General features: G+C 46.6%; 1 protein-coding gene across 1 annotated transcript in view; it reads left to right on the top strand.

The window, feature by feature from the left end:
- The window catches only part of LOC139412569 (ras-associated and pleckstrin homology domains-containing protein 1-like), a 70,443-nt gene that overhangs the window by 12,716 nt on the left and 29,958 nt on the right, over nt 1-27,769 (top strand). Inside the window, exons 2-6 of the mRNA XM_071159286.1 lie at nt 7,163-7,248; nt 23,399-23,521; nt 24,263-24,368; nt 24,576-25,198; nt 26,653-26,727. Of these exons, the coding sequence (XP_071015387.1) occupies nt 23,399-23,521; nt 24,263-24,368; nt 24,576-25,198; nt 26,653-26,727 (927 nt within the window). The 5' untranslated portion in view covers nt 7,163-7,248. The remainder of the gene's footprint in view (nt 1-7,162; nt 7,249-23,398; nt 23,522-24,262; nt 24,369-24,575; nt 25,199-26,652; nt 26,728-27,769) is intronic.

The raw sequence follows: 27,769 nt of genomic DNA, 5'->3' as shown, positions 1-27,769 counted from the left end.
AGAAATGAATGAAAGAGACGACTGTGCTGCTCTTAGTGTCAATGATGTCATCCGGAAATGCGCGCTTGGAAACACTGAGCTCATTCTCGTCATTTTTCCTCAATTCGTTTGACCAGTTTCCCACAGTCAACATCTGGAACACTTGGCTGGGTAGCAGTTTCACTTTGTAATGCTTTGCTGCTTTAACACTCGTGTTCATTAGGAGAACTCTGTGCAAATAGCTTTTCAACCTGAAAACGAGGGTTTCTTATTGAACAAGTCTTGTTTTCTCACATTTATGGCCGTGGCATACTACTGTAGTCCTAACTTCAGACGGAGTTGTACTGGCCAACGTCTGTTGTGTTAAATGTTATGCAGCCGTGTGCTGTTCCCTTGCAGAAAACATGGCCCCGGGGCTTTGAATATAGGTGGACCAGGCCAATAATATAATTGGAGAAGTTTGCAACTGCTTTGGCTAGCCTACTGTAGATATCTCACTTCAACTTATGCACCTGTCTACCCCCCCCCCCCCCTCCCCACCCCATAAAATAGATGGTGACTCGTAACAAACTGACACCTGCAGCTTTAGTCACTCATACTGGAGGCACGTGTGAGTGTTTTACCACTCTCACGCAGTCCGCCCGCGTTCGTTTCTATGACCTATTGGCACGTTTGCGTATGAACACCAGCTCATGTTAAGTGTGTGTGTATGTGAGTGTCTCTCCGACTCCTAACTCCCTGACTGACCCACTGGGCTAATCTTCTTGGCTGGGGCCCGGTTTGTTGTGTCGTGAACCTGATTACAGACTGCCGTGCCAAATGTAGTAGAGCGGCCTGGTTCCAGATCAGCTGCCGAGCTTGGCATCCCTATTGGTTATATGAGCCATCAGAGGGCTACTCGCATGTCCAGGGTCAGCCAACATGAACCTGTTGCAACAAAAGTGAAGTTTACAGCGAGGGAGAGGGTCAAGGCCCATATTCATGAATCTTCTAAGTAGGGGTGCTGACCTTGGATCAGTTTAGCCTTTTCTGTCATAATGAATGGTGGACAGGGAGGGCTTGACGCTTGCACTTCTAGTCTGAGGGGTCTTTCACACAATTGTTTTGGTGCAGGTCTTCTGAACTCTGGTGCGTTTACCCCCTCAGTGTGAACACTATCCGCACTCGGGAGTGAGCTAAACAACTCTGTGGTTTGATCATAAATGGTGGTCTCAAAACTGACTTAAGATCAGCGTAACTTCACCCTACTCTGATGGCCATGCATTGCTCTGGTTGCACGATGGACCTGGTCATGATGACTCATGCTCTATGGTCACTTGTGATTTGCTCTTCTGAAAGACTTCGCCTACTCGTCCTCTTAAGCCTCATTCACATTACCTGTTACCTTTACAGAACATGTGTTTTATATCTAGCAACTTCGCACAGCCATTGAAGAGGAGTGGGACAACATGCCACTGGCCGCAATCAACAGCCTGATCAACTCTATGTGAATGAGATGTCGCGCTGCATGAGGCAAATAGTGGTCACACCAGATACAACCTGGTTTTCGGATCCACGCCCCTACTTTTAAAAAAAAGGTTATCTGACCAACAAATGCCGATCTGTATTCCATAGATCCATAGATTAATCCATAGATTAGGGCCAAATGAATGTATTTAAATGGTCTGATTTCCTTATATGAACTGTAACTAGGGCTGTTGCGCTGACCATATTACCGCCAAACCGGCGGTCACGAGTCATAAAGGCAGTCAAATACCACGTGACGGTAATTAGGATTCTCAAAGCTCTGATGCTGCTGGTCATTAGTAGCCTACCAAAGTTGCTAACTTCCTGGTACTTATCACTCTATTGTCCCTCTAATCACTCTGACATCAATGGAAATGTGATCGAAAAAATCGAATCAAACACTTCATGTGAGCCCATGAGCTCATGTTGCGCAACATTTCAATAGGCTAGGCAATTGTGGGAGAAAACAGAGTGATGGCTTCTACTAAATAGAGGAGGATCCCATCAGCTTTCTATAGGCTAGGCCTACTATATTTATTTCTCAACTTTCCTAATATTAAGCACATTGCTTGTCTTTACAACAGGAGTATAGCCTTCCTGGCTGGCATGAAGATAAACTATGGGAAAAGCATCCTTCATCCGCTATTTAAGCGCACAGACGTATTTTATTTTAAAATATTTTTTATATATATATTTTTTTTCCGCTGCCCCATTTTTGAGACGGGTGCATGATAATGGTCCGTTCTAAATCAAAACAATTTCACACACATTATTTAGTATATGTAAAGACAAGATTATATCAAAAATATTCTGATGTGTGAAAATATATATATATATATATATATATTTTTTTTTTGTGTGTGACTTTTTCTAATCACCTCATGTAACCAGGCCATAGGCCTGTATATTGTAATAAGGTTAGTTTTACAACTAAAGTGGCCAAAAAAAAACAATATTTTAAAATGAAGCACATGAATCCGCTTTACAAGGGGTATGGAGCCTAACGGGCATATATATAAGCAGTGCGTGAGTTTCAGGCATGGGGAAGATCATTTTCATCATACAAATGCACCTTATAGAAGCATTAGATGCTTAATCACATTTGCAGACACTTTTGATAACGGACATGGGCAGTTGCATCCCCAATGCGTCTGTCTAAAACCTGTCGCCTGTAAGAGAGACTTCAACATGTGATGGAGAGCGCAAAGCACTCGGGTAGAAGGGCACAACAAAGAAGCATTGGTTATTTTATTTTTTTTAGAGTGGATTACGGTCACAAAGGGGATCCCGCCCGGAAATTAGAGGCATTATCAAGTGCTTGTCAAATAGTGAATGAGAGACTAGAAGTGTGTACAGCCTGCGCAAAAAACTATGCAGAGCTCATGCCTTTCATGCAACCTTTTTTAAAATCAGCAATAGTTGCATCATGCAAAACATATAGGCCAACATTTGTATCGCAACTAAAGTTACATAAATAGCTCTAAATTAAGCACATAGGAGTACTTGTTTCTTGAACTGCTCAACACAGAATAGCCACATGTGCGCACTCCCTCAAATCATTTGGAGAAAATATCCTTTCTATTTTATTCAGCTATGTTCAATTGTATTCTTCATAGTATAAAATAATGCCATGGAATTCTAACCAAATCTGGTCTGCTAAAGGAACTAGTGTAGCCCACAGCCATTTGGCATAGCCACATCAAGACCTAACATAAGGACTACTCCGAGTATGCTACTCTGTTCTTCTGAAATAGAATACATTTTCTTCATATCATGTTTCTTTAGACCTGTCTAAAATAAATAATGGATATATTCTGAAGGTGTAAGCTATATTACATGGAGTTAATAGACTTTTTAAAATGTAGATGTTCCAAAGGCCTGCATCAGTGTGGGCTGTGTGTGGAAGCCAGACGCTAAATGTGTTTATGTTAATTAGGGAAAATTTCATGACTGCCAGCGTCTTGACTAACTCAGTAAAATCTTTGCAATTGTCGCATGTTGCGTTTTTATTGTGCCGGCGTATTTATCCTGTCTTGATTGAAAAGGTCACATTTTGCGATCTTCCAAGATATAAATGTGATCTCTGACGAGAGACGGGCTCTCCTCCAGCTTGCGTTAAGCGGTACAGTTGTCCGTTCACAATCCGGGGCAAGACTCTGTAATGAAATACGCCACGATGTAAACGGAGCATTAGTTAGAGAATGCATGAGGCAGTGTGACGGATGTCCTAACTACTGTGTATGCAATGTGATCTGTGTGGCTGAGGTCACCGGTTTGGATGTGTCGCACTCATGCTCACATGCACACGCACTCCCAAATGTTTTTGCCTCAAATCAAAGTTTATTTGTCATGTTTGCCGAACACAACAGGTGTAGGTAGACCTTACAGTGAAATGCTTACTTACAGGCTCTAACCAATAGTGCGAAAAAGGTGTTAGGTGAACAATAGGTAAGTAAAGAAGTTAAAAACAACACTAAAAAGACAGGCTATATACAGTAGCGACGCTATAAAAGTAGCGAGGCTACCGGTTAGTCAGGCTGATTGAGGTAGTATGTACACGTAGCTATGATTAAAGTGACTATGCATATATGATGAACAGAGAGTAGCAGCAGCGTAAAAAGAGGGGTTGGGGAGGGGGCACACAATGCAAATAGTCCAGGTAGGCCATTTGATAGCCCGTTCAGGAGTCTTATGGCTTGGGGGTGCGTTAGTTGTGGATAATGTCCATTACTGTACACAGTCTGTTTTTATCTCTGTTTCCTCACTGTAGCAATACTCGTTTTTATTATCCTCTGACATCACCTCTGCCAAATGCCCTCTTTCCCACTTCCTGCTCAGACAGGAAATGTGGGATTAGGCCAGAGCAGGAAGTATGGGTGGGAGAAGGACACCTGTATCCTAGGGAGATTTGAATATACAGTACAGGAAGCAGTGCTTCCTCTACATTTTTTTTTCTTTTTTTCTGCAGAGCGCAGAAGCCTACACCAACACTCGTCTCAATAGAAACCAACAGAGACAAAAGGTGCAGCCTTATTGGCTGTAGGGGATCATTACTGGTAGTGTGATATCTTTTTCAGTAGTTTTTAAACCCTCTCCCAAATTAGAGGACTTGATTCTCTAACCTTGGCTTTGGCCCTTGAAACGCAACTCCTGCACTTAGAATCCACCCAGTGTAAGAGATTGACAGTGAAGGTCCTGCTGTTGTGGATCCTGGGAGAAATGTCGTCCCCCCCCTATGCACACATCCATCCTCTCTCGCACCTGGGGTAATGATGTCACACTTGTTTACTTCCTGTGTGCTGAGAGAGAAGTGGCGCCCACTTTGGGCATCACTGCTGCTACTGCAGCACATACAGCTGTTCAAACCCACATGTCACCTCCATTACAATGTCTGTGTTGACTGACAGGCATAATTGCTGGGCAGATATCATGCAGGGAAGGCTTGATCACTCACTGTAAGTCAAGCTGAGTGGTAATATTAGAAACAGATGGTGTGTGTGTCAGTCAGACACACACACACACACACACCATGAAAGAACTCCCCGTGTTTTGAGTAGAGCCACATACTTTGTGTGGACAGTCTGTCTGCATAGTTCTACAAAGGGACAGCTGTGGCCAACTGGGATAACGAAGGCTGGAGTGTGTGTGTGTGTACTCAGAGGCAAACAAACACCAACTGTGTGGCCATGTTCACCACACAACGAGTCAGCATTTTTCACACCAGAGATATAGAGATATATAGAACCAGTGAAAAGTTTGGACAAACCTACGAATTCAAGGGTGTTTCTTTATTACTATTTCCTACATTGTAGAATAATAGTGAAGACATCAAACTTATGAAATAACACATATGGAATCATGTAGTAACCAAAAAAAGTGTTAAACAAATCAAAATATATTTGAGATTCTTCAAAGTAGCCACCCTTTGCCTTGACAGCTTTGCACACTCTTGGCATTCTCTCAACCAGCTTCACCTGGAATGCTTTTCCAATAGTCTTGAAGGAGTTCCCACATAGGCTGTGTACTTGTTGTCTGTTTTTCCTTCACTCTGCGGTCCAACTCATCCCAAACCATTTCAATTGGGTTGAGGTCGGGATATTGTGGAAGCCAGGTCATCTGATGCAGCACTTCATCACTCTCCTTCTTGGTCAAATAGCCCTTACACAGCCGGGAGGTATGTTGGGTCATTGTCCTGTTGAAATACAAATGGCAGTCCCACTAAGCGCGAACCAGATGGGATGGCGTATCTCTGCAGAATGCTGTGGTAGCTATGCTGGTTAAGTGTGCCTTGAATTCTAAATATATCAGACTGTGTCACCAGCAAAGCACCATCACATCTCCACGCTTCACGGTGGGAACCACACATGCAGAGATCATCCGTTCACCTACTCTGCGTTTCACAAAGACACGGCGGTTGGAACCAAAAATCTCAAATTTGGACTCATCAGCATTTATTTAGGCTGCAATCTGAGGTGCAGTTACCTCTAATGAACTTATCTTCTGCAGCAGAGGTACCTCTGGGTCTTCCTTTCCTGTGGCGGTCCTCATGAGAGCCACTGTCATCATAGCGCTTGATGGGTATTGCGACTGCACTTGAAGAAACTTTAGAAGTTCTTGACATTTTCCACATCTACCTACCTTCATGTCTTGAAGTAATGGACTGTCATTTCTGTTTTGGTTATTTGCCATAATATGGACTTGGTCTTCTACCAAATAGGGCTATCTTCTGTATACCACCCCTACCTTGTCACAACACAACTGATTGGCTAAAACGCATTAGAAAGGAAATTCCACAAATTAACTTTCAACAAGGCACACCTGTTAATAGAAATGCATTCCATGTGACTACCTCATTAAAGCTGGTTGAGAGAATGCCAAGCGTGTGCAAAAATTGTCATGAAGGCAAAGAGTGGCTACAAATATATTTTGATTCACTATTATACTGGAATGTAGAGAATAGTAAAAAGAAACGTTGAATGAGTAGGTGTGTCCCAACTTTTCACTGGTACGGTTTATATTTTTTGGGGCACTTCACTTTACAGATAGAGGAAGACTGTGGGGAAAGATTGTGTCAAAGGGCAGAAGGCCAAATTCAAACCTATCCCAACACTGTAGACGTGTGCACGAGTCAGCATTTTTTTTTTTTTACATGAGCCTAATCTGATTTGAATCATGTGAATCATGTTTAACATAAGAGTCAGCATTCTTTCTGGACATGATACATACTTGGTTGTGATTTGTCTGAATCGGCATACGGGACTAGCCTGGTGATTTGGTGACTCGTAACGTAACGCGAGTCGGGATTTTGATTTAGCTTTGGTCTGTGACTCGACCTGTGGAAGTGCGTTGCTCCTCATTTTACGTTTACTTGCGTTAGCTTCTTAGCTTGATTCAATTTGCTCAGCCCAGTGTGTCTAAGAGTTCTCCACACCCAGGCTCTGAAACCACTCCCTGTGACGGTGAGATTGATCTCGCTCTGTCTGTGTACAGCGACGCAGTCCATGTGATTTCCCTACAGCGCTATGAGAACAAGCATCATCAATCCATAGGTCCCGTTTGTCACTCGGGTAATGGCCCTTGCTGAAGGTGTCGTCTTTTTGTCTCCACTTTAAAACAAAAAAATAGATGGCGAATCAAATCAGATTTTTTTTTTCTTCTCCTATTCTCTCCTCTCCAGGACATAAAAGCTCGGTCCTGACTGTTGCGTTGGCTTCATTTGACCTCCTTTGACCTGAGTGGGACGAAGGGAGAGACACACCAGAGGTAAGAGACACTTTTAACCCCTTCCTTCAGTCTGCTGTTTGTCAGTTACCTGCCACCACTACATAGCTAGGTGGTCGTAGATGTTAGGTGATAGGACTTGGCAAGACGGCACAAACTAATCTGGAACGACCAGGCTAGCCAGTACATGGGAGCCAACCTGACCCTTGTAGACCCCTGTAGTTGTATAACAATATGGACATTTTTAGAAGATGGAACCCACTACCCTGGTGTTGCCAGCACCATGCTCTAACTCAGTGAGCTGTTGAACCGGTCATGGACACTTTAAAAAAAAAAAATCATGGATGTACCATGACTCTTCTGACAGAATCTCCACAGTGAAAGAGAGGCTCTTGCTCATTGAAATATAATGACTAGAATGGCCATTCCTATTCAAAATGTTGTGCTATTAGGCCTCCCAGCTATTAGGCCTCCCAGCTATTAGGCTGTGCCACCAGAGACTCTGGGTTCGAGCCCAGGCTCTGTCGCAGCCGGCCGCGACCGGGAGGTCCGTGGGGCGACGCACCAATTGGCCTAGCGTCGTCCGGGTTGGGGAGGGTTTGGCGGGTAGGGATATCCTTGTCTCATCACGCACCAGCGACTCCTGTGGCGGGCCGGGCGCAGTGCCCGCTAACCAAGGTTGCCAGGTGCACGGTGTTTCCTCCGACACACTGGTGCGGCTGGCTTCCGGGTTGGATGCGCGCTGTGTTAAGAAGCAGTGCGGCTTGGTTGGGTTGTTTTTCAGGGGGACGCATGGCTCTTGACCTTCGTCTCTCCCGAGCGATGAGACAAGATAGTAACTACTCACAATTGGATACCATGAAAAATGGGGGAAAATTAAAACAAATAAAATAATGTTATTCTATTTCAATGCTCTTGCTCTGTGCCTGTTTTTTCTTCTTCTTCTGTAAGTTGAAGAGGAGACGCAGGAAAGACCGAGGACAGACAGGGGAGGGAGTTCGGGGAGAGAAAGGGGCTGCGTGTCCCTGATGTCACCCCATTCCCGACATAGCCCTGGTCAAAATGTAGTGCACTGTGTTGGGAATCGGGTGACATTTGGGACATAGTCTATGTGTGGCTGCCTGAGGGGTGTAGGGAACAAGTCCCCCCCCTCCGCACCGGCCTGTTCCCGGGAAGTGGAGGAGTAGCGTTGAAGTGATTTTTGTCACGCGTCGTCTGTGTCCTGCGCTGTCTTGTCCCCTTCACCACCACTGTGGAGAGCTTGCTTTCTCGTGTCTCCAGGCTGTCACACTGTTCTTCCCTCATTGCGGTGTGTGTGTGTGTGTGTGTGTGTGTGTGTGTTTGTTTGTTTGTTTCCCAATCCTGGTCATCCAGGGGGACCCAGAGGGGTGCACGTTTTTGTTCTCGCCCCTCACGAACACAACCAAGCCAATGGGTCATTGAGCCTTTTGATAAGTCGAATCAGGTGTCTTCGCGCTGGACTAGACCAAAACCGTGCACCCCTCTGGGTCCCCAAGAACCGAGACATATCAGAGGAGGTAGGAAAGCGGTGTGGCTCAGCGGTAGTGCTGCAGTCTACCAAGCACATGTTGTCCAGGAGCAACGTGGAATCCTACCCCAAACACTTTCTTCCTTCTACAACCTTTAGCCTACATCTACATTCCTAACTAAATAAAGAGACGAATACAGCAGTGGGGAGGGGAGGGGGGGAATAGTAGGTTGGAAACCGTGACAAATCGGGGTTGAGGGGGGCAGGCTAGTCATGTGCCATGTCAGTGTATTTCGAGACTTCTACTCATTTCTTGAGGATGAGATGCTTTCACTGTGGGAATGAGGGTCGACTCGCAGAGCGTCTCACACACACACACACACACACGCGCAAGCAGCCATCTGAAGTGGACCTTTTTATAGTAAACCAAACCTACATTACCAGCCCCACTCTGCCCTGTCACTCTGTGTGTGTGTGTGTGTGTGTGCTCCAGTGCATGTGACCGCACACACTCAATCTACACAGCAGCTGTTTTGTTTGGGAAAAAGCACTTGTGATCGTTGTGTGTTTTGGTCTAGGCCGGCTAATTAGTTGGCGTGTGTCTTGGTGTTTATAAGTGGGACGGTGGCCTGTAATTTACACCAACCAACCCATACTCCAGCTTCCTCTAAGGGTATATAGGAGGCAGGGTGAAGTTGCATCTAGATGCTTATCTTGGGTCAGTTTAGCATTTCCCCCACTAATGGATAAGGTTAGGATTGGGGAAGGTGATCCTAGATCTGTACCTACGGGGAAAAAAACTCTTAAGAAGGGGAGATTTGGGGTGAAGTGTGTCACTATAGACCATGTACTACTGACTGGCAGGATGCTATTGTTGCTACGGTCTCCATGGAGATGTGTGTGTGTGTGTGTGACTGACTGTGTGTGTGTCTGCGTCTGTCCTTTAAAAGGGGGGGGGGGGGGGGGAGATGTTGCACACCCTTCAGGGGCAGGCTGGCATTCCTGAATATTATGCCAGAGAATGGTCGGAAGGCCGGAGGTGACACGACGGACGTGAAGGTGGCACGGCTGACGGACGGACAGACAGACATACTACCGATAGTTGCTAGAGTCAGGAGGCCTAACAAAACAAGACTGTGTGTTTGGCGTGTGGACGTGCCCGTGGATGTGTGTGCAATGTGCCAGTAACCAATTCCCAGCCAGCTGTCAGAGGTCAAGAGGTCAGAGGCTGGCTGGAGCAGCTGGCAGGAGCTGGGGCTGCTGGGATGAATGGTGACATTCCCAGCTGTTCTGGGGTCTGTGCTGTGGTGCCAGTCTGTGCTGTTTGTCGGCCTATAGGGAGACGGTGAGGTGTGGATTGGACAGCACTATACCCACTGTGCTCTATGTTCCCTAACAGGTGTGTGTGTGTTACGCACTACGGACACACCGCGGTTAGACGCTGACCCTGAAATACTAGGATAGCTAGTAAAAGAGAGACCGACCTAGTACGACTATAAACGTACAGCAGAGTTCTTATTGAGCCGATATGCTAGCTGCCAAGCCAGTGTTACTCTGCAAGGAGATTTGAGGATTTTTAACACATTAGTGGGTTATTTCTGTGCTGGGTGACTGCACTTCCATTGTGTGTGTGTGATTGTGTTTTTTTTTTTTTACCCTCGTGAATAGTCTCTTTCTCTGTCTAATTGGCTTGACGATGATTGCCCCGATATGAAAATCAAACCCAGCAGTGATATTTGCCAGCGATGAACTGATGGTTGTTGCGAGCCTGGAAACGATATGTTACTCATTACCCAAGGATATTAGTGATAAACGTTCTGATATCAGAACGTTTATGGTTGCAGAGCTACTGGTTATCACCATACGTAAATGCCTATTTGTTCCTGCGTCATACTTTTCCGTTGAAGTTAGCTTTTTCCAAGGACCATGCCCAACGGAAATTAATGATATCATATGCCATTTAGCAGAGCTATGTAATGGCTCAGTGGCACAGCGTTTACTGTAAACCATCAAATCAAAGGGTGCGGCTGCGTAGCCTAGTGGTTAGAGCGTTGGACTAGTAAGCGAAGGTTGCAAGTTCGAATCCCCGAGCTGACAAGGTAAAAATCTGTCGTTCTGCCCCTGAACAAGGCAGTTAACCCACTGCTCCTCGGCTGTCATTGTAAATAAGAATTTGTTCTTAACTGACTTGCCTAGTTAAATAAAGGTAAAAAAAAAAAAAAAATCGAGCAAGATCACAAGATGGATCAAATCAAATGCTATTGGTCACAAACACATGGTAAGCAAATGTTAATGCGAGTGTAGCAAAATGCTTGTGCTTCTAGTTTCCACCATGCAGTAATATCTAACAAGTAATCTAACAATTTTAAAACAACTACCTTACACAAGTGTAAAGGAATGAACAAGAATATGTACATAAAAATATATAGATGAGCGATGGTCGAACGGCATAGGCAGGATGCAGTAGATGGTATAGAGTACAGTGTATACATATGAGATGAGTAATGTAGGTTATGTAAACATTATTTAAAGTGACTAGTGATACATTTATTACATCCAATTTTGTATTATTAAAGTGGCTAACACCCAGTGTTAGTGATGGCTGTTTAACAGTCTGATGGCCTTGAGATAGAAGCTGTTTTTCAGTCTCTCGGTCCCAGCTTTGATGCACCTGTACTGACCTCGCCTTCTGGATGTTAGCGGGTTGAACAGGCAGTGGCTTGGGTGGTTGTTGTCCTTGATGATCTTTATCGCCTTCCTGTGACATCGGGTGGTGTAGGTGTCCTGGAGGGCAGGTAGTTTGCCCCCGGTGATGCGGTGTGCAGACCTCTCTACCCTCTGGAGAGCCTTACGGTTGTGGGCGGAGTAGTTGCTGTACCAGGCGGTGATGCAGCCCGACAGGATGCTCTCGATTGTGCATCTGTATTGTGTTGTATGTGTTGAACTGCTTTGCTTTATCTTGACCAGGTCGCAGTTGCAAAATTAGAACTTATTCTCAACTGGCCTACCTGGTTAAATAAAGGTGAAAATAAAATAAATAAATAAATTGACTCTATAGATTTTTATTATTCATGTGTAAACATGTCTAAAAACAGAATTACATGTTGACATTATTGGGTGTTTTGTATAGATTAGTGACACACTCTTTCATTGAATCCATTTTTAAATTCAGGCTGTAACGCAGCAAAATGTGGGAAAGGTCCAGGGGTGTGAATACTTTCTGAAGGCACTGTATTTGCATAGTTACGTGGCTGCTATGGGGGTAGGGCTGTTGGTAGGGCTGTTGCTGTTGCTATGGCGCAACCTGCTGACTGCTGCCAACACCAGCTGACTTCTAGCTGCTGCTGCCTCTGGGTGTGGGAACTTATCATCTGGTCAGCTCCTCTCTCCTTTTCTCTGTCATTCGTTCTTTTCCCTTCGCCCCCTGTCTTTGTCTTGCTCTCTCCCTCCCTTCACATCTCTCTCTCTCTCTTTCTCTCCTCTTTTTCTCTGTTTTCTCTCTCTCTCCCCCCTCCTGTTTTTAATTGTCCTTGTATGCCAGAGTCACTCTGTGTGATCTTCTACTCGCTCTGCTCTCCTCTTTTCCTTCGCTGCCTGCTGGCTGTCAGTCGTGCTTGACCGGTGCCGTTTTGTCAGTCTGGCCCTCCCCCCTACTCATATCCTAATGGTCTATTCCCTCCCCCATCATCTCTCCGTCTCTGTCCTCCTCTCTCTCCCACTTCCCCCGTCCTTCCCATTATCTGCCTATTGTAGGAAGTGTTTTTGTTCTAACTTTCTTTTTAAAGGAACAAAAGGTGGCAAAATGTCTCTGGATTGGATCTCTGCTTCGTTGTATGCATTTTGTTGATTTTAAATTTAGGCTGTATGTCATTTGTGCGTTTTTATTTTTTTCTTCCCATTGAGGATGTCACCAAGGGATGTTGATATATTGTGTGGTGTTGAATCAGGGCAATGTCATGTTCGTTAGGCACTAAACCTTTGGGTACCATCAGAACATGTTTACAGTGTGCCCTAATGAACACAACCTTGGCCTGGAGTAAGTTCCTCTCGATTTACTCTCCCGAACACAAAGGGTCCAGGGCCTGTATATTTATAAAGCGTCTCAGACTAGGAGTTCTGATCTAGGATCAGGTCCTCCCTGTCCATGTAATCTTAGTCATTATCATCTAAAAGGGGAAAAAATAATCCTAGATCAGCACTCCTACTCCAAGAGGCTTTTTGAATACGGGGCCTCCTCACCCGAATGTACTTTAGACTGTTGCAGTGGCCTTGTCGGTGGATCTCTTTCAGAGCCCGTGTGGAGACGATGTTCTCCTTTTTGCACGCTGTGCGGGGTTGTAGCCTGCTAGGCCATATACAGTAGTCTTACAGTGTTGAACTGATGACGTTCTCAGCCCACGTTTTAATGATCTCTTTGCCCCACCCTCACTGTGCCAATGGCCCCTTCCATTGACTGACTGAGCATGGTGGATGAGGCCTGTTTGCCTAGAGGGGATAGCGAGGGGTGAAATAAAATTAGCGCTGCCATGTGCTCTGAAATAGCCACCATTCATTCATCCATCCACACTCACCTGCCTGCTTTGTCGCACAGGCAGTCAAAGCACTTGAGAGCAGTAATACCAACTGTGTTTGGCCTACTCATATAACCCCACCCCCGTCCTACCATTTGGGAGAGTCCGGCCACACCCTTATCCATGTTCCAGAACTGGACCCAAGGCCAGGATTGACTACCCCACAGGAACAGTGGGGGTATTGTGACATGGGGGGGGGGGGGGGTCGATAGCTGTTGAAGCAGACTTTCTAAATTTAGTCAGTGTTAAATGTAATAGACTAGATTCATGTATTCATGGTAAGGAAAAACAAACCACTGTCATCTATAGCAGCCTTTAGTTTGAGACGCACACTTCCCAGGGGACAATTAAGCGGTGCTGGGAATATGGGACCCACTCTGTAATGTGCCATTACCACACACACACACACACACTGGAGTGCTATTCTTAACCCAGCAGGCCTCCCTAAATGTTTTATTTGTTCTTGGTGTTCATTTTTGGTCCACCCCCTTGAGAGACTACAGTTGAGCCCTACCATACGCACAGGAACGCCCCTCTCCTTTCCACCTACCTCTACAGGATGGCATGGTGGGGTTAAAGGTGAAAATGCAGCATTTGACCTCTTAATGTAAGAACTTAATTCTAGACGGTTACTCATCCTGTATGGCTTCGTTGGCGGAGCACAACACTTTCAACGCCAGGATTGTGGGTTTGATTCCGGGGGAATGTTTACACGCATGACTAAGTATTTTTGGATAAAAGCGTCTTCGAATTGGCATTTATTGTTATTAACTTCCCCTGTTGCTGATTTTCATGAAATGTTACCATTGTAATAAGAGTAGTTTCCTCCTTTTTGAGAATTCATCGTGATGTGATGTTGATGCATTTTTGGACTTGAAAAGGGCTCTCGTCGACATTTGGGGTGCGGATGGAGTTTTAAGTTTGAGAGACGGGGGAAATGAGTTGCGGAGTGAGACGCGGGTATTATGGGTTGTTGTGTGTCTGGCTGGCTGTCATGTTTTTCTACGGAGGAAGCCGTTGAGACGACAAGTCACTGCTGCCTCTGTTTTATTAGCCCCTCAGTCCTCCCCACACACACACACACACACACACACACGCACAAGGGAGTTGGTGGTGTGTGTGAGAGCATTGTGTGGGTGGGTGGGGTACGACGCCAAAATTAGACTGCACCCACACCCATTTTTAGAAGTTTGGTTTATGGAAACATCTATTCAGACATTACTCATGATGGCACAATGGTGTTTTCATTCAGCTTACGTCATAGTCGCCGACTCTATCAATTCTCTGTGTTGGAGAGGGTGAAGGTAGTATAGAAACACACTTGCATTCCCGCTTACTATGGTCTTTGTCCAGTGGGCACGAAACGTCAGAGAACGTTCCAAAACTAAGCGATGCAGTATCTGAACTTGTTCAGTAAGAAACGAGCGCTCCTCTTCCGTTGCAAAACGTTCTGCTCCGGTAAGCTCTAATGAACAGGACCCAGGACAAGGCTGAGAACAAACCAAATAAACAATGTTCTGGTTCCCGACTCGTACGCAAAGTGAGTTCACGAGGAGACTGCAGAGTACCGCCTAGTCTCCTCTATGATGTAATGGGCCATTCCACAGTAACAAAATGATGACGCAAACGGCACAAAACGTCATTCTGTTACCAAACTTTGCGTCTGTTCTGTTCTTCAAGTAAATGTGTTTTTTTTTGGAACTCTGCCGTCTCTCCACTTTAATTCACGTTCAGTGCATACATTTTTAAAGTGGGAAAATCTGAGTTTCATTATCATTCTGTTAAGCGTGGAATTGTCCTAATGCCTCCCTCCCTCCCTCCCTCCCTCCCTCCCTCCCTCCGAGAGACTGGGGGGAGAGGGGGAGAGAAGGAGGGAGAAGGAGAGGGGGAGAGAAAGGGACATGAGAGAGAGAGAGAGAGAGACTGGGGAGAGAGAGAGAGGGACACGGGGGGGGGGGGGGAGAGAAAGGGAGAAACGGAGATGCAGGGAGAGAAAGAGGGAGAGACTGGTGGGAGTGGAAGGAGAAGGAGGGAGAAGGAGAGGGGGAGAGAAGGAGAGACCGGGAGCGAAAGGGACATGAGAGAGAGAGAGAGGGACACGGGGGGGGGGGGGACAGGGAGAGAAAGAGGGAGACACGGAGAGAAAGAGGGAGACGCGGGGGGAGAGGGAGACGCGGGGGGAGAGGGAGACGGGGGGGGGGGAGACACAGGGAGAGAAAGAGGGAGACACGGAGAGAAAGAGGGAGACGCGGGGGGAGAGGGAGACGCGGGGGGAGAGGGAGACGCGGGGGGAGAGGGAGACGCGGGGAGGGGAAAAAGTGTTGGAGATTGAGGGAAGGCAAGAGCGAGGGAGGGAGGGAGGGAGGGAAGGAAGGAAAGGGGACGAGGGAGGGAGGGCGAGGGAGGGAAGGAAGGAAAGAGTCCTCCTCTGATACCATTGAAAAGCAAAAGGCCATGGGTGATGGTTTTGTGATGACTCACATAGAACACTGCCCATCATGCCCTTAGTAGCAGGTGTTCTAACAGCTTTAAGTGAATTGATTAGCACCTGGGACCCTGATTTAAAAGTGTGAGAGGGCGTGAGACATACATTTGACCATCTTCACACACCTCACCTTTTATTTCTCACTTATTGAAAAAAAGTACTGCTTTTATTTTCTAATTAATCCAATTCGGTGTGTTAACGAACTATCATGGTCCAAACTAGAGGTCGACCGATTATGATTTTTCAACGCCGATACCGATTTAATCGGACGATTTTTATTTATTTATTTGTAATAATGACAATTACAACAATACTGAATGAACACTTATTATAACTTTTAAAATAATACATCAATTAAATCAATTTAGCCTCAAGTAAATAATGAATTTGTTTTAAATAATGCAAATAATGTCGGAGAAGAAAGTAAAAGTGCAATACGTGCCATGTAAGAAAGCTAACATTTAAGTTCCTTGCTCAGAACATGAGAACATATGAAAGCTGGTGGTTCCTTTTAACATGAGTCTTCAATATTCCCAGGTAAGAAGTTTTAGGTTGTAGTTATTATAGGAATTATAGGACTATTTCCCTCTATACTATTTGTATTTCATTAACCTTTGACTATTGGATGTTCTTATAGGCACTTTAGTTTTGCCAGTGTGACAGTATAGCTTCCGTCCCTCTTGTTAGTACGTGCTAACTAGCTAGCCATTTCACTTCGGTTACACCAGCCTCATCTCGGGAGTTGATAGGTTTGAAGTCATAAACAGCGCAATGCTTGACACACAACGAAGAGCTGCTGGCAAAACACATGAAAGTGCTGTTTGAATGAATCTTTACAAGCCTGCTTCTGCCTACCACCGCTCAGTCAGATACTTAGATACTTGTATGCTTGTATGCTCAGTCAGATTATATGCAACGCAGGACACGCTAGATAATATCTAGCTATATCATCAGCCATTTGTAGTTAACTAGTGATTATGATTGATTGTTTTTTATAAGATAAGTTTAATGCTAGCTAGCAACTTACCTTGGCTTACTGCATTTGCGTAACAGGCTCCTTGTGGAGTGCAACGAGAGAGAGGCAGGTCGTTATTGCGTTGAACTAGTTAACTAAGGCTGCAAGATTGGATCCCCCGAGCTGACAAGGTGAAAATCTGCCGTTCTGCCCCTGAACGAGGCATTTAACCCACCGTTCCTAGGCCGTCATTGAAAATAAGAATGTGTTCTTAACTGACTTGTCTAGTTGAATAAAGGTATAAAAAATAAATCATAATAATAAAAAATAAATAAAAAAATCGGCACCCAAAAATACAGATTTCTGATTGTTATGAAAACTTGAAATCGGCCCTAATTAATTGGCCATTCTGATTAATCGGTCGACCTCTAGTCCAAACACACCAAGACGGTGGTGAAGAGGGCACAACAACACCTTTTCCCCCTCAGGAGACTTGAGATTTGGCATGGGTCCCCAGATCCTCAAAAAGTTCTACAGCTGCACCACCGAGAGCATCCTCCTGACTGGTTGCATCACCGCCTGGTATGGCAACTGCTCGGCATCTGACTGTAAGGCGCTACAGAGGGTGGGTACGGCCCAGTAGGAGGTGTCAGAGGAAAGGTAAAAAAAAAAGTCAGACTCCAGTCTCCCAAACCATAGACTGTTTTTTTTATTTATTTATTTTTATTTTATTTTTTTTGAATTTTACCCCTTTTTCTCCCCAATTTCATAGTATCCAATTGTTGTAGTAGCTACTATCTTGTCTCATCGCGACAACTCCCGTACGGGCTCGGGAGAGAGGAAGGTTGAAAGTCATGCGTCCTCCGATACACAACCAACCAAGCCGCTGCTTCTTTAACACAGCGCACATCCAACCCGGAAGCCAGCCGCACCAATGCGCCGTAGGAAACACCGTGCACCTGGCCACCTTGGCTAGCGTACACTGCGCCCAGCCCGCCACAGGTGTCGCTGGTGCGCGATGAGACAAGGACACCCCTACCGACCAAGCCCTCCCTAACCCGGGTGACGCTAGGCCAATTGTGCGTCGCCCCACGGACCTCCCGGTCGCGGCCGGTTACGACAGAGCCTCGGCGCGAACCCAGGACTCTGATGGCACAGCTGGCGCTGCAGTACAGCGCCCTTAACCACTGCGCCACCCGGGAGGCCATAGACTGTTTTCTCTGCCAGCGCACGGCTAGTGGTGCCCGGAGCGCCAAGTCTAGGACCGAAAGGCTCCTTGACAGCTTCTACCCCCAAGTCTTAAGACTGCTGAACAATTAATCAAATGGCCACCGGACTTTTTACAAGTTTGATTTGTAACCGTGGCAGCTTCACCTGGGAGATCCATCATTTTCCTGCCACTGCGACAGATTGAAGCTTGTAATTGGTTTAGTAAGGGTCTAGGGCCAAGGCGATTGGATGTGCGTTTTATAAAGAAACGCCCCTCGATGCTGTGGCTGGAATGCAGACGATACAGGCAGTTTAATGAACTCAATTGCCAAAAGAGCAGCACAGCAACTTGTACCACTGTTTTGCACACCATTTTCAACAAACTCATTTGCTGTCATTACTTTCCCTGTCGCAGAATGTGTCCCTATTACAGCACGTGATAATATAGCCTAATTAGTTGTTGCAGTGGTTATTTAATCCACCACTTGCGTTAACCACGGTTACGATGCTCGTGATGTCGAAAGGCAAACGCATATGATCTGATTTTTCAAAATGATTTTCAGGCACAGTTGATAAGATTTAGGTTATGTCTTTCAGGATATTTTTTATTACCCTGTTTAATATATTTGGTCATTCCCAATAGCTGATGTTGTCGTTACAACAATTCCCATCCCCTACAATGGGCTACGATAAAGACTAAATAGTGTGTTTATCCCAGCCGGAACACTACCGTTATTCCACATACTTTTTATTATTTTCACTTACCAATTCTGCTGGTGTAATTAGGCTATTTGAAATCGAATATGCCAGCTTGAGTCTTTTGCCCTCAGAACAGCCTCAATTCGTCTGGGCATGGACTCTACAAGGTGTCAAGCGTTCCACAGGTTACTGGCCCATGTTTACTCCAATGCTTCCCGCAGATGTTAAGTTGGCTGGATGTCCTTTTGGGGGGGTGGACCATTCTGAAAACCCAGCAGCGTTGCAGTTCTTGACACACACCTCCTCTCCTTCATCTACACTGATTTTGAAGTGGATTTAACAAGTGACGTCAGTAAGGGATCATAGCGTTCACCTGGTCAGTCTGTCACGGAAAGAGGTGTTCATCATGTTTTTTTGTACACTCAGTACAAGACATAGCTTTAACCCGGATCATAGTTTATTAGGTACACCCATCTAGTACCGGGCCGGACCCTTTTTGCCTCCTGGAACAGCCTGATTTCTTGCTGCAGATTGGACGGCGATACACCACCAGCCTGTACCGTTGACACCAGGAAGGACGGGTTCATGGACTCATACCGCTTACGCCAAATCCGGACTCTGCCATTAGCATGACACACCAGGAAGCGGGATTCGTCGAACCCGGGTGACGTTTTCCCTCCGTCGTCCAGTGTTGGTGATTGCGCGCCCTACTGGAGCCGCTTCTTCTTGTTTTTAAGCTCATAGCAGTGGGACTAGGCGCGGTCATCTGCTGCAATAGCCAATCCGTGACAAGGATCAAAGAGTTGTGATGCGTTCCGAGATGCCGCAGGACTGCCGCTGACTGGATGTTTTTTTTGTTTGTTTGTCGCACCGTTCTCGTGAAAGCCTAGACACACTGTCATACGCGGAAAAGGCCCAGGATGACGGCTGTTTCTGAGATTCTGGATCCGGCACGCCTGGCACCGACGATCATACCATGCTCATTAGTCGCTTAGGTCGCTCGTTTTGCTCATTCTGTTCATTCGAACAGTAACTGAATGCCTCAATGCCTGTCTGCCTGCTTTATGTAGCAAGCCACGGCCACGTGACTCACTGCCTGTAGGAGCGATCCATTTTTGTGAACGGGGTGGTGTACCTAATAAACTGGCCAGGCAGTGTAGGCAAAGGTCATGAGAATGGGCCATATTGAAGTGCCCCTTGCCTCAAATATCCTCTGTCATTTTAGCATTGTGCACAAGCTGCTAGGCAGAAACGGTATGCATAAATGCAACAAAAAAAATATCTTGCCTATGTAGAGTAAAAATGGTGGCGAGGTTTTGCGAATCATCCTCAACCACCTGAAGATTGATATTACTTTGGTTTTTCTTGAATGTGGGGTAATTTTGTAGGAATCAAATGTCACATGAACATGTTCGAACCCCCCAAAGTCGTTGGGAAACGCAGATCAACCAGCCCTCTTGGAGAGCTGCCTCTAGCCAGTATTGAAGGTCCTATTGCAAAGGGATCGTACGCCGAGTGACTTACATATTTACAAGGAAAGACTGAAATCCATCCCATGGCTTGCATCCCAAATGGCACCCTATTACCTATATAGTGTGCTACTTTTAACCAGGGCCATTTGAGACACTGTGCGCTATATGATGGCACCGGCCAGCGTGGTTGCAAACAGAAAGGAGGCTTGTTTCATTCTGTCCCTTTCCTCTTCCTGTCCTCCTCGGTTCGCCATGATGTCATGCTGTAAAGAAGCCCTGTCCCTGGCACTGTAACCATGGCGATGCTGGTTTTTGATTGACAGCTGGGCTTGGACGTTGTTATGGAACAGCCCGTGGGGGGAAATTAGGCCATTTCTTGTTCTGACCCATCGTCCCCGTCCCCCCACTCCGCACGCACAGCTGCTACATCCACGCGCACGGGTGTGTGCCCTGTTCACTGTACATTGTGTATCACATAAATGGCGGCCATGCCAACTAAAGGGTTAACTGGGATTGCCAGGGGGTCTTAGGGGGGCGATGGTTGGGCAGCTGTAGAGACGGTGTGGAAAGACTGTGCGTGTAACTGTGCATGCCTGTAAATCTGCACAGTCACACACACAACAGTGGTTCTGTGTAAGCTAGCTGTCTTGAATGTGTGATACGCATGCATGATACGAACCAGACTCCTTTCCAGATGGTGTGTGTGTGTGCGTGCGTATTTTGCACGCATTAACTTTTGAGTGTTTATGGCCTGTGCCAGTGCCCACTCACACACACACACTTAGCCAAACTAGGCCCAAGTCACAGGCTGGTTAACCACAAGATGCTAACTGCAACTCAGCCTTTTTTCTTTCTCCTTATCCCTTTTCTCCCTCCCTGTTCTCTCTTCTTTCCCTCACTCTCCTTCCTCCCTGCTCGCTCCCTATTTCCTTCCTCCCTGCTCCCTCTGCCCTTTTTCTCTCTCTCTTCTTCCTATCACTTTTTCTTTGAGCTGTTAACACCGAAGAAAATAACTATTTGGAGGTAGAGATGCAGGGAAGCATGTCATCTCTTCTCTCTCTCCTCTCTCCTCTCTCTCTCTCTCGGGAATAAGAGAGTGGCTTTTCAAAGCAAGCCCTTCCTCTCCACTGCTCTCTCCACACTTAAACACAGTGCTCCTCTCTTTCAGACATATTACATTACACTACCACACACATACACACTCTCCAACATGATGCTGCAGATAACGATACTGTACAGATACAATCTCAATTGAACTCAAAATGCTGATATTGGATCAGTTTGCGGGTCACACACACACACAGCTTTATTTTCGTGACATGTCAGGAATTTTTGGTGACTAAAAATGTTTGACTATTAAAAATCATATTTTCTTCAACACTAACCCCAAAACCATAAACCTAACCCTTAAGCTTAAAATAACATTTGAACAAATTCAGGACATGAAAAAAGTCTGGCCTTTTAAAATAAAAAAATAAAATGTTTTCCTACCCTGTCAAGACATTTGGGTGAATTGTTAGGGCGTTGGGGTCCTGATAAGGCAGGAAAACAAGTACGCACACCGTATCAAAAGCAGGGGTCATCTATGTACCCATGGAGGGTCCTGCTGTCTGGTACAGTCCCCCATCAAGGGGCTCACAGCACGTTTAGGGGGAAACACTATACCCCCTGGAACACCAATGAGATGACGTTAGGCCTGAGCTTCTAACTCTTCCATCTGACTGGGCTGCTATCAGACCTGGCTTCAAATACTATTTGAAAATCATTGAAAATACTTTATCTGTGCTTGAATGAGCTCTCCTGGTAAAATGGAACTCATAGAATAGGCCCCAGACTGCCAACCCTGCCTGCCTGGCACTCTAGGCAGGCTAGAGCAAACGCTCAGGTCTGGCTGTTGAAGGGGTTAATGTACTGTAGGAACACAGGGTAATATTGTGTGTATAAGACTGGGCCTTTTTGTGTCTTTAGGTGACTTTGTCACACACTGCTGCCATGCCACTGAGCCTGGGATCCTGTGTCGCCGTGTGTGTGCTTGTTTCTGTCTCACCCCTCACTAGTTGTGCTCTCAGAGAATTGTGTGTGCGCGCGCAGAAAGACGACGGCGGGGGGCGTGGACATTGAAATCTGTGGTTACGGTTTAGTGGTGGAGGGTGTGCGTCCGTGCTCGTGGATGTGACCATGTGTGAGGGAGTGTTTCCTTGTGTCCTACTGTGCGCGGCCCTTCCTCCCCATGTCCTCGTGTAGCCTGTCAGTAGATTAAGATAAGACTGGATTCCTCTGACGAGATCCTATGCCGCTTTTCATTCTTAATACACCCCCCCCCCCCCCCCCCCCCACACACTAAACTGTCTCCCTATCCAACCAGGAAGTGATGCAATAGGAACAGGATGTGAAGGGGTCACTGGTCATACTTTTAATGGTATCAGAAGAGGATGTGAAGGGGTCAGCTGTTAGTCAGATATGCTTCTGTCTGTCCGAGGTTGGAGTGGATCAGAAAGGAGTGGGGTTCGAGATTGGTTTAGCCACAGATTGCGGGTGGTGGTTAGGGAAGGGGCTTCAAGTTCGGGCTTCTGTGACGCATGTACGTGCGCACGCACACCCCTAGGGGCTTTAAAGGCTTGTAGTGTCACTGGCTCAAGTTCTACCGGTGTGGCTTTGAGTCACGACCCTGCACATGATTTAAACACTTAAGTCATTATCCCAGCAGTGGAAAAGGTGGGAAATCTATACAAACGTCACCTGTTTTCTGATCTGTCCACAAGAGGGCGCTCTGTCATTATCATTAGACAGCACGATGAGGCTCTGTGATACAGAATACCATGGCTGCGTCCCACGTGGCACACCATTCCCTTCATAGTGCATTACTTTTGACCAAAGCCCAAGTACACTATAAAGGGAATAGGGTCATTTCAGTGCTCATTACCGTACGAAACAGCCAAAGCAGTGTAGGCAGCCACTCGTGGGGAATAGGCCTCGGCTCAACTCAGTAGGCCTTCCAACGGCATCCAGCTTGTGGAATACTGTACCTCTGGCAGACACAACAGGGAATAGCCTACTGCCGCTGCGCAGCCGTATCCCTCCACGTTGTAGAGCTCTTTTGGCGGTTGCCACGGTAACACATTTTAGAAGGTTGCCGTGGTGAAGGTGTGGCTTCATCGCTGCCACTGTGCGATTTTAGAATTCTCTCTCGGTAAATGTGTGCACGTATGCATGCGTGCTCTTGAATTGAAATATTTAATTGGTTTTGATTGTAGTGTGATTTTCCTATAGTCAAATGAAGTAGTCTGTGTGTGTGTGTCTGTCTGTCTCCAGATGGCAGATATGTCTGACGACGAGCTGGACCACGGGGGAGTGGAGGAGGACAGTGATAAGGAAGACCAGGACCTGGACAAAATGTTTGGAGCCTGGTTGGGAGAGCTGGACAAACTCACACAGGTATTGCAGTAGGGGAGGATGGGCGTATCCTGGCAACCATATCCTGGCAGCCATGTCATGGATACCATATCTTGGCAACGGTGTCCTAGCAAACCCTATCCAAGTAATCATATTCTAGCAACAATATCATAGTAACAGTACCCATGCAACCATGTCCCAGTAACTGTAACCTAGTAACCGTACCCTAGCAATCGTATCCTGGTAACCGTATCCCGGCAACCATATTATCCTAGTCACCACCTCTCCCACCCTTTCGCTAAGTCATGTTAGCTTTCTTCCACTTCCTTCAAGCCTGCTAAAGTCTGGTTTTGTATTGTTATGGATCAAAGACAATGCGCTGGTACTTTGGCAACTAGTAAGCTTTTTTTAAAACTCCTGCTTTGGGCTGGATTGTTTCATGTGTAGTTCATACATGCACAATGTATGAGCAGCCATTAAATCCTTAGTTTGAAAACGACTGTTTCCTGGAATCTGTGGTGGCCTTTTTCCCTACAGTCCCCCAGCAATTTTAGTTTCAACCAACGAGCTTCAGCCCCTCGCCATTTGAGTGACAGCTAGCAAGACACACAGACAGTAGAGCGAGAGGGCAATGATTTTGTGACGTAGCACGCAATTTTTTGGACCACTTTTGGCTAGTGTGCACTACATTCAGCACTAGTGGACAGAAAAAGTATACAAAAGTATCAGAGAAATATCTTTTAAGATGGTGGTGATTTTGATGGTGTGATTTATCCTCTACAGAGCCTAGATGACGGGAAGCCACAGAAGCCAGTCCAGAAGGCTCCCCTCAGACAGGAAACCAACATGGCTAACTTTTCTTACCGCTTCTCCATGTACAACATCAATGGTAAGACTCACACGCTCAGACCTATATGCCCTACCTACTTCCTGCAGAGCAATGGTGTCTGTGACATGCCTGTGTGACCCACAACACCACGGCTATACTGCTGTGCAGAAGTACCTTTTCAACGGGCACGCTTTCATGAAATCAATCTTTTTAGCGTGTATACAACAGAAGGTGGATTCACACTCCCCTTTTCCCCCCTCCTTACAGAGGCTCTGAACCAGACGACAGAGACCGTAGACCTGGATGCCCTGATGGCTGACCTGTGCTCCATCGAACAGGAGCTCAGCACCATCGGCAAGCCCAACACCGGCACCGCCCGGCAGGCTAAATGTCAGCAGCGAGGCGTGGGGGGTCGCGGCGCCAGTGCCAAGCAGACTGCCAGCGGTGGAGGGGGTAGCAGCGGGGGCAGCACCAGCAGTAGTACCCGGGCGTCACCGGCCTCCACCGTCCGCGGGGGCAGCTCCAGCTCCCACGGGCGCCCGTCGGCATCGAACTTCTCGCTGGACGACATCACGGCCCAGCTGGAGCAGGCGTCGCTCAGCATGGACGAGGCGGCGCACCAGACTTCGTCCTCCTACTCCTCTGCCACCCTCCGGCGCCCCTCGGCGGGTTCCTCGCCCTCGCAGCACCGGAGGACGGGCTCGGTGGGCGCGGTCAGTGAACACGAGGCGGGGGGCCACTCCTCGAGGTCCAGCGTTAATTCTGCGTCCGCGTCCAGCATGGACTCTCTGGACATTGACAAGGTGCTGTCTCGGACAGCCGGAGGGGCTGAGCAGGACGGGGAGTCCCAAGGGAGTCCCCAGCCACCACATGTCCCGGCCAGCACCGAGGTAAGTCACACCGCACTCATACCGACACTCCAATCTTCACAACCCTGTCTTCCCAATTATTTCCTAAAAAGTAACTAAGATGTGCCATGAACAGAATGATCTCTTAGTGAAACATTACCGCTGACAGGTTGTTCATTTCTATCCTCTCTGTCGTCGTCTGTATGAGAGTCAAGCCTGCAAACAAGGCCCAGTTATCTCAGCCTATCAGAGGCCCTTTTTCATGTACAGGCTTTTAGTTTGGGCAGGATAATGGCCGTTAATGGGGCATTGTGGGACTTCCTTTATGCAGACTAAAAGGGTGGGTAGACTATTTGGGTTATGACCGTGAAAGGCTGTTTGGTTAGGGGGGAAGATACACTGCTGCAGTGGTTTGTTTGTTCGAACATGATGAATGGTATGATGATGTGTGTGTGCGCCCTCTGGAAACCACCCTCTCTAGTTCCCTGCATGGTGCACTTATACTGCATGCTGTTTTCAAGTCCTGCTGCATGCCAAATGTGCACCGTACAACTCCTTGTATTACATTAGTTTGCTATCCGCGTAACACACGTTGTTGTGTGCGTGTGTGTATACACCACCCATTGGAAAGTGTGGTATTTCTAGTACAGTGAGGGAATGCATTGTAAATCCCTGAAGTCTGCATGTGTGATGTGGATTACAATGCATCTACTGAACCTGTCTGGCTGTCAACTCAACCTGCTTGACTTCGGTACGGGAACTTAGTTTAGGTTTACAAGACGGATAGGAGAAAATATAGATATAGATATATATATATTGATATAGATATAGATAGATATAGATATATAGATAGATATATATATATGCCACTTAGCAGAGGCTTTTATCCAAAGTGACTAACCGTACAGTGCGTGCTTACATCCAGTATGGAGTACGTTGTCACTAATTGAACCCACAGCCGGGCATTGCTAGTGCCACACATGACCACATATAGACTCGGTATGCGATGGGGAGACTGAAGAAGTGGAAAGTAAAAGCCCCCCCCCGACCCCATGCATGTTAACTGTGTGTGTTTGCATCCTCTCTGCACCCATAATGCACCTCCCCGTTTCCCAGCATGCCTCACTACTGCGACGGGCCAATGGTAAGCCGGCCAGACTACAGCTTGACTTCACCTCACGGGAGGGTGAAGTGGATCTGGACACTGTAAGTGTGTGTGTGTGTGTGTGTGTGTGTACAGGTGAGGGTCAGCGAGCACCTTCAGTGATCACAGCAGTATCCTCTTTAGAAAGTGTGCCTTTGATAAATTCTCTCTCTTCCCCCGTCCACAGCTATCTAGTATGACCACCACGATCAGTGCTCCAACTATTGGACCTCACCTGCTTCCACCCTTTAACCCCCCACATCACCCTTCAAAAGCATTTTTTTAATGAGCCATTGAGAATCATTGCCCTGACTGTCTTACCTGTTTCTCTCCTCACCTCTGCGCCACCAAGCACTCCTATCTGGACAGAGAAACGTCCCTCATTCTGAAAAGCATTGCAGGGAAGCCTTCTCACCTGCTGACCAAGGTGACGCCTCATTCGCTTGCCTGTGCTTGAACCACGCCTCTTTTTACCATCTCCCTAAGCTCCTCCCACGGTGCCAACACCCACCCACAATGCTCGATTGACCTGATTGGCTTGTTTCACTTGTATCTCATCCTCTCTGAGCTTTCTTCTCTCGCCTTTCTCCTGCATGCAGCCCCCCGTTTATATCTCTTCCGTTATCCATGTTTTTGTCTTGTTCCTCCCTGTGCTGATGTGTCCATTTGATTCCCTGCACTCCTTTTGTCTAGTAGGGGGAAGAAATGCAGGGCAGGTAACTGGCGCTGCGGCTCAGTACAGTTTTGCACTCTATCTAACTTCACTGTCATGACAGTATTGCGGTCAGACCTGGGTCATGTACACTTATGTGAAATACTTTCAAATGTTCTTGACTTGATTTGCCCGGGACAGTAGTACCGGCATGATCCCAAAAGTGCTAAATCAAGCACGGCTTTTCTTGAGTTAGAATTTGAATGTACTTGGCATGTGTTTGACCCGAATCTGGAGTGTTGGTTATAATAACCCCTTTACATCTGGGCTGCGTTCAGTTGCCATGTGCCCAAGCTTAGAGAAATGGAGCTGGATGTGTGTGTAACTCTGAACGCTCCCTTTTCTATTATGTCTTTGATGTGCGAGCCGCTAATAATGCTATGGTATAAACCAGTGTTCCTCAACCTGCGGTCCACGGGCCGGGCCGGGTCCTTGGGTTTTTGCTTAGCAGTCCCTCAGGCGGTTAGTTGTCTGACACTGATTCTGTCAACTTTCCAGTGCTCGTTTTAATGGAAGTGGGCAATCAGGGAAGAATGGTCGTTTTACGTATTAAAGTAGCTTGCAGCCGCCCGGTCCAAAAAAGGTTGAGAAACACTGGTGTCGAGGTTGGTGTCGATTCCACTTCAATTAGATCATAACAGGAAGTTAACAGAGATTCCGATGTTCTTCATTGTTTCTTACAGAATTGCAATAATGTTAGTGGAATTGACCCCAACCCTGTCTGGTATGGTAAGCATTGTTCTGAAACTAACAGGAG

This window comes from Oncorhynchus clarkii, chromosome 7 (genome assembly GCF_045791955.1).
Source record: "Oncorhynchus clarkii lewisi isolate Uvic-CL-2024 chromosome 7, UVic_Ocla_1.0, whole genome shotgun sequence".
Classification (NCBI taxonomy): Eukaryota; Metazoa; Chordata; class Actinopteri; order Salmoniformes; family Salmonidae; genus Oncorhynchus; species Oncorhynchus clarkii.
The sequence above is the reverse complement of the archived record's forward strand: the minus strand, read 5'-3'. Positions and strand labels throughout refer to the sequence as shown.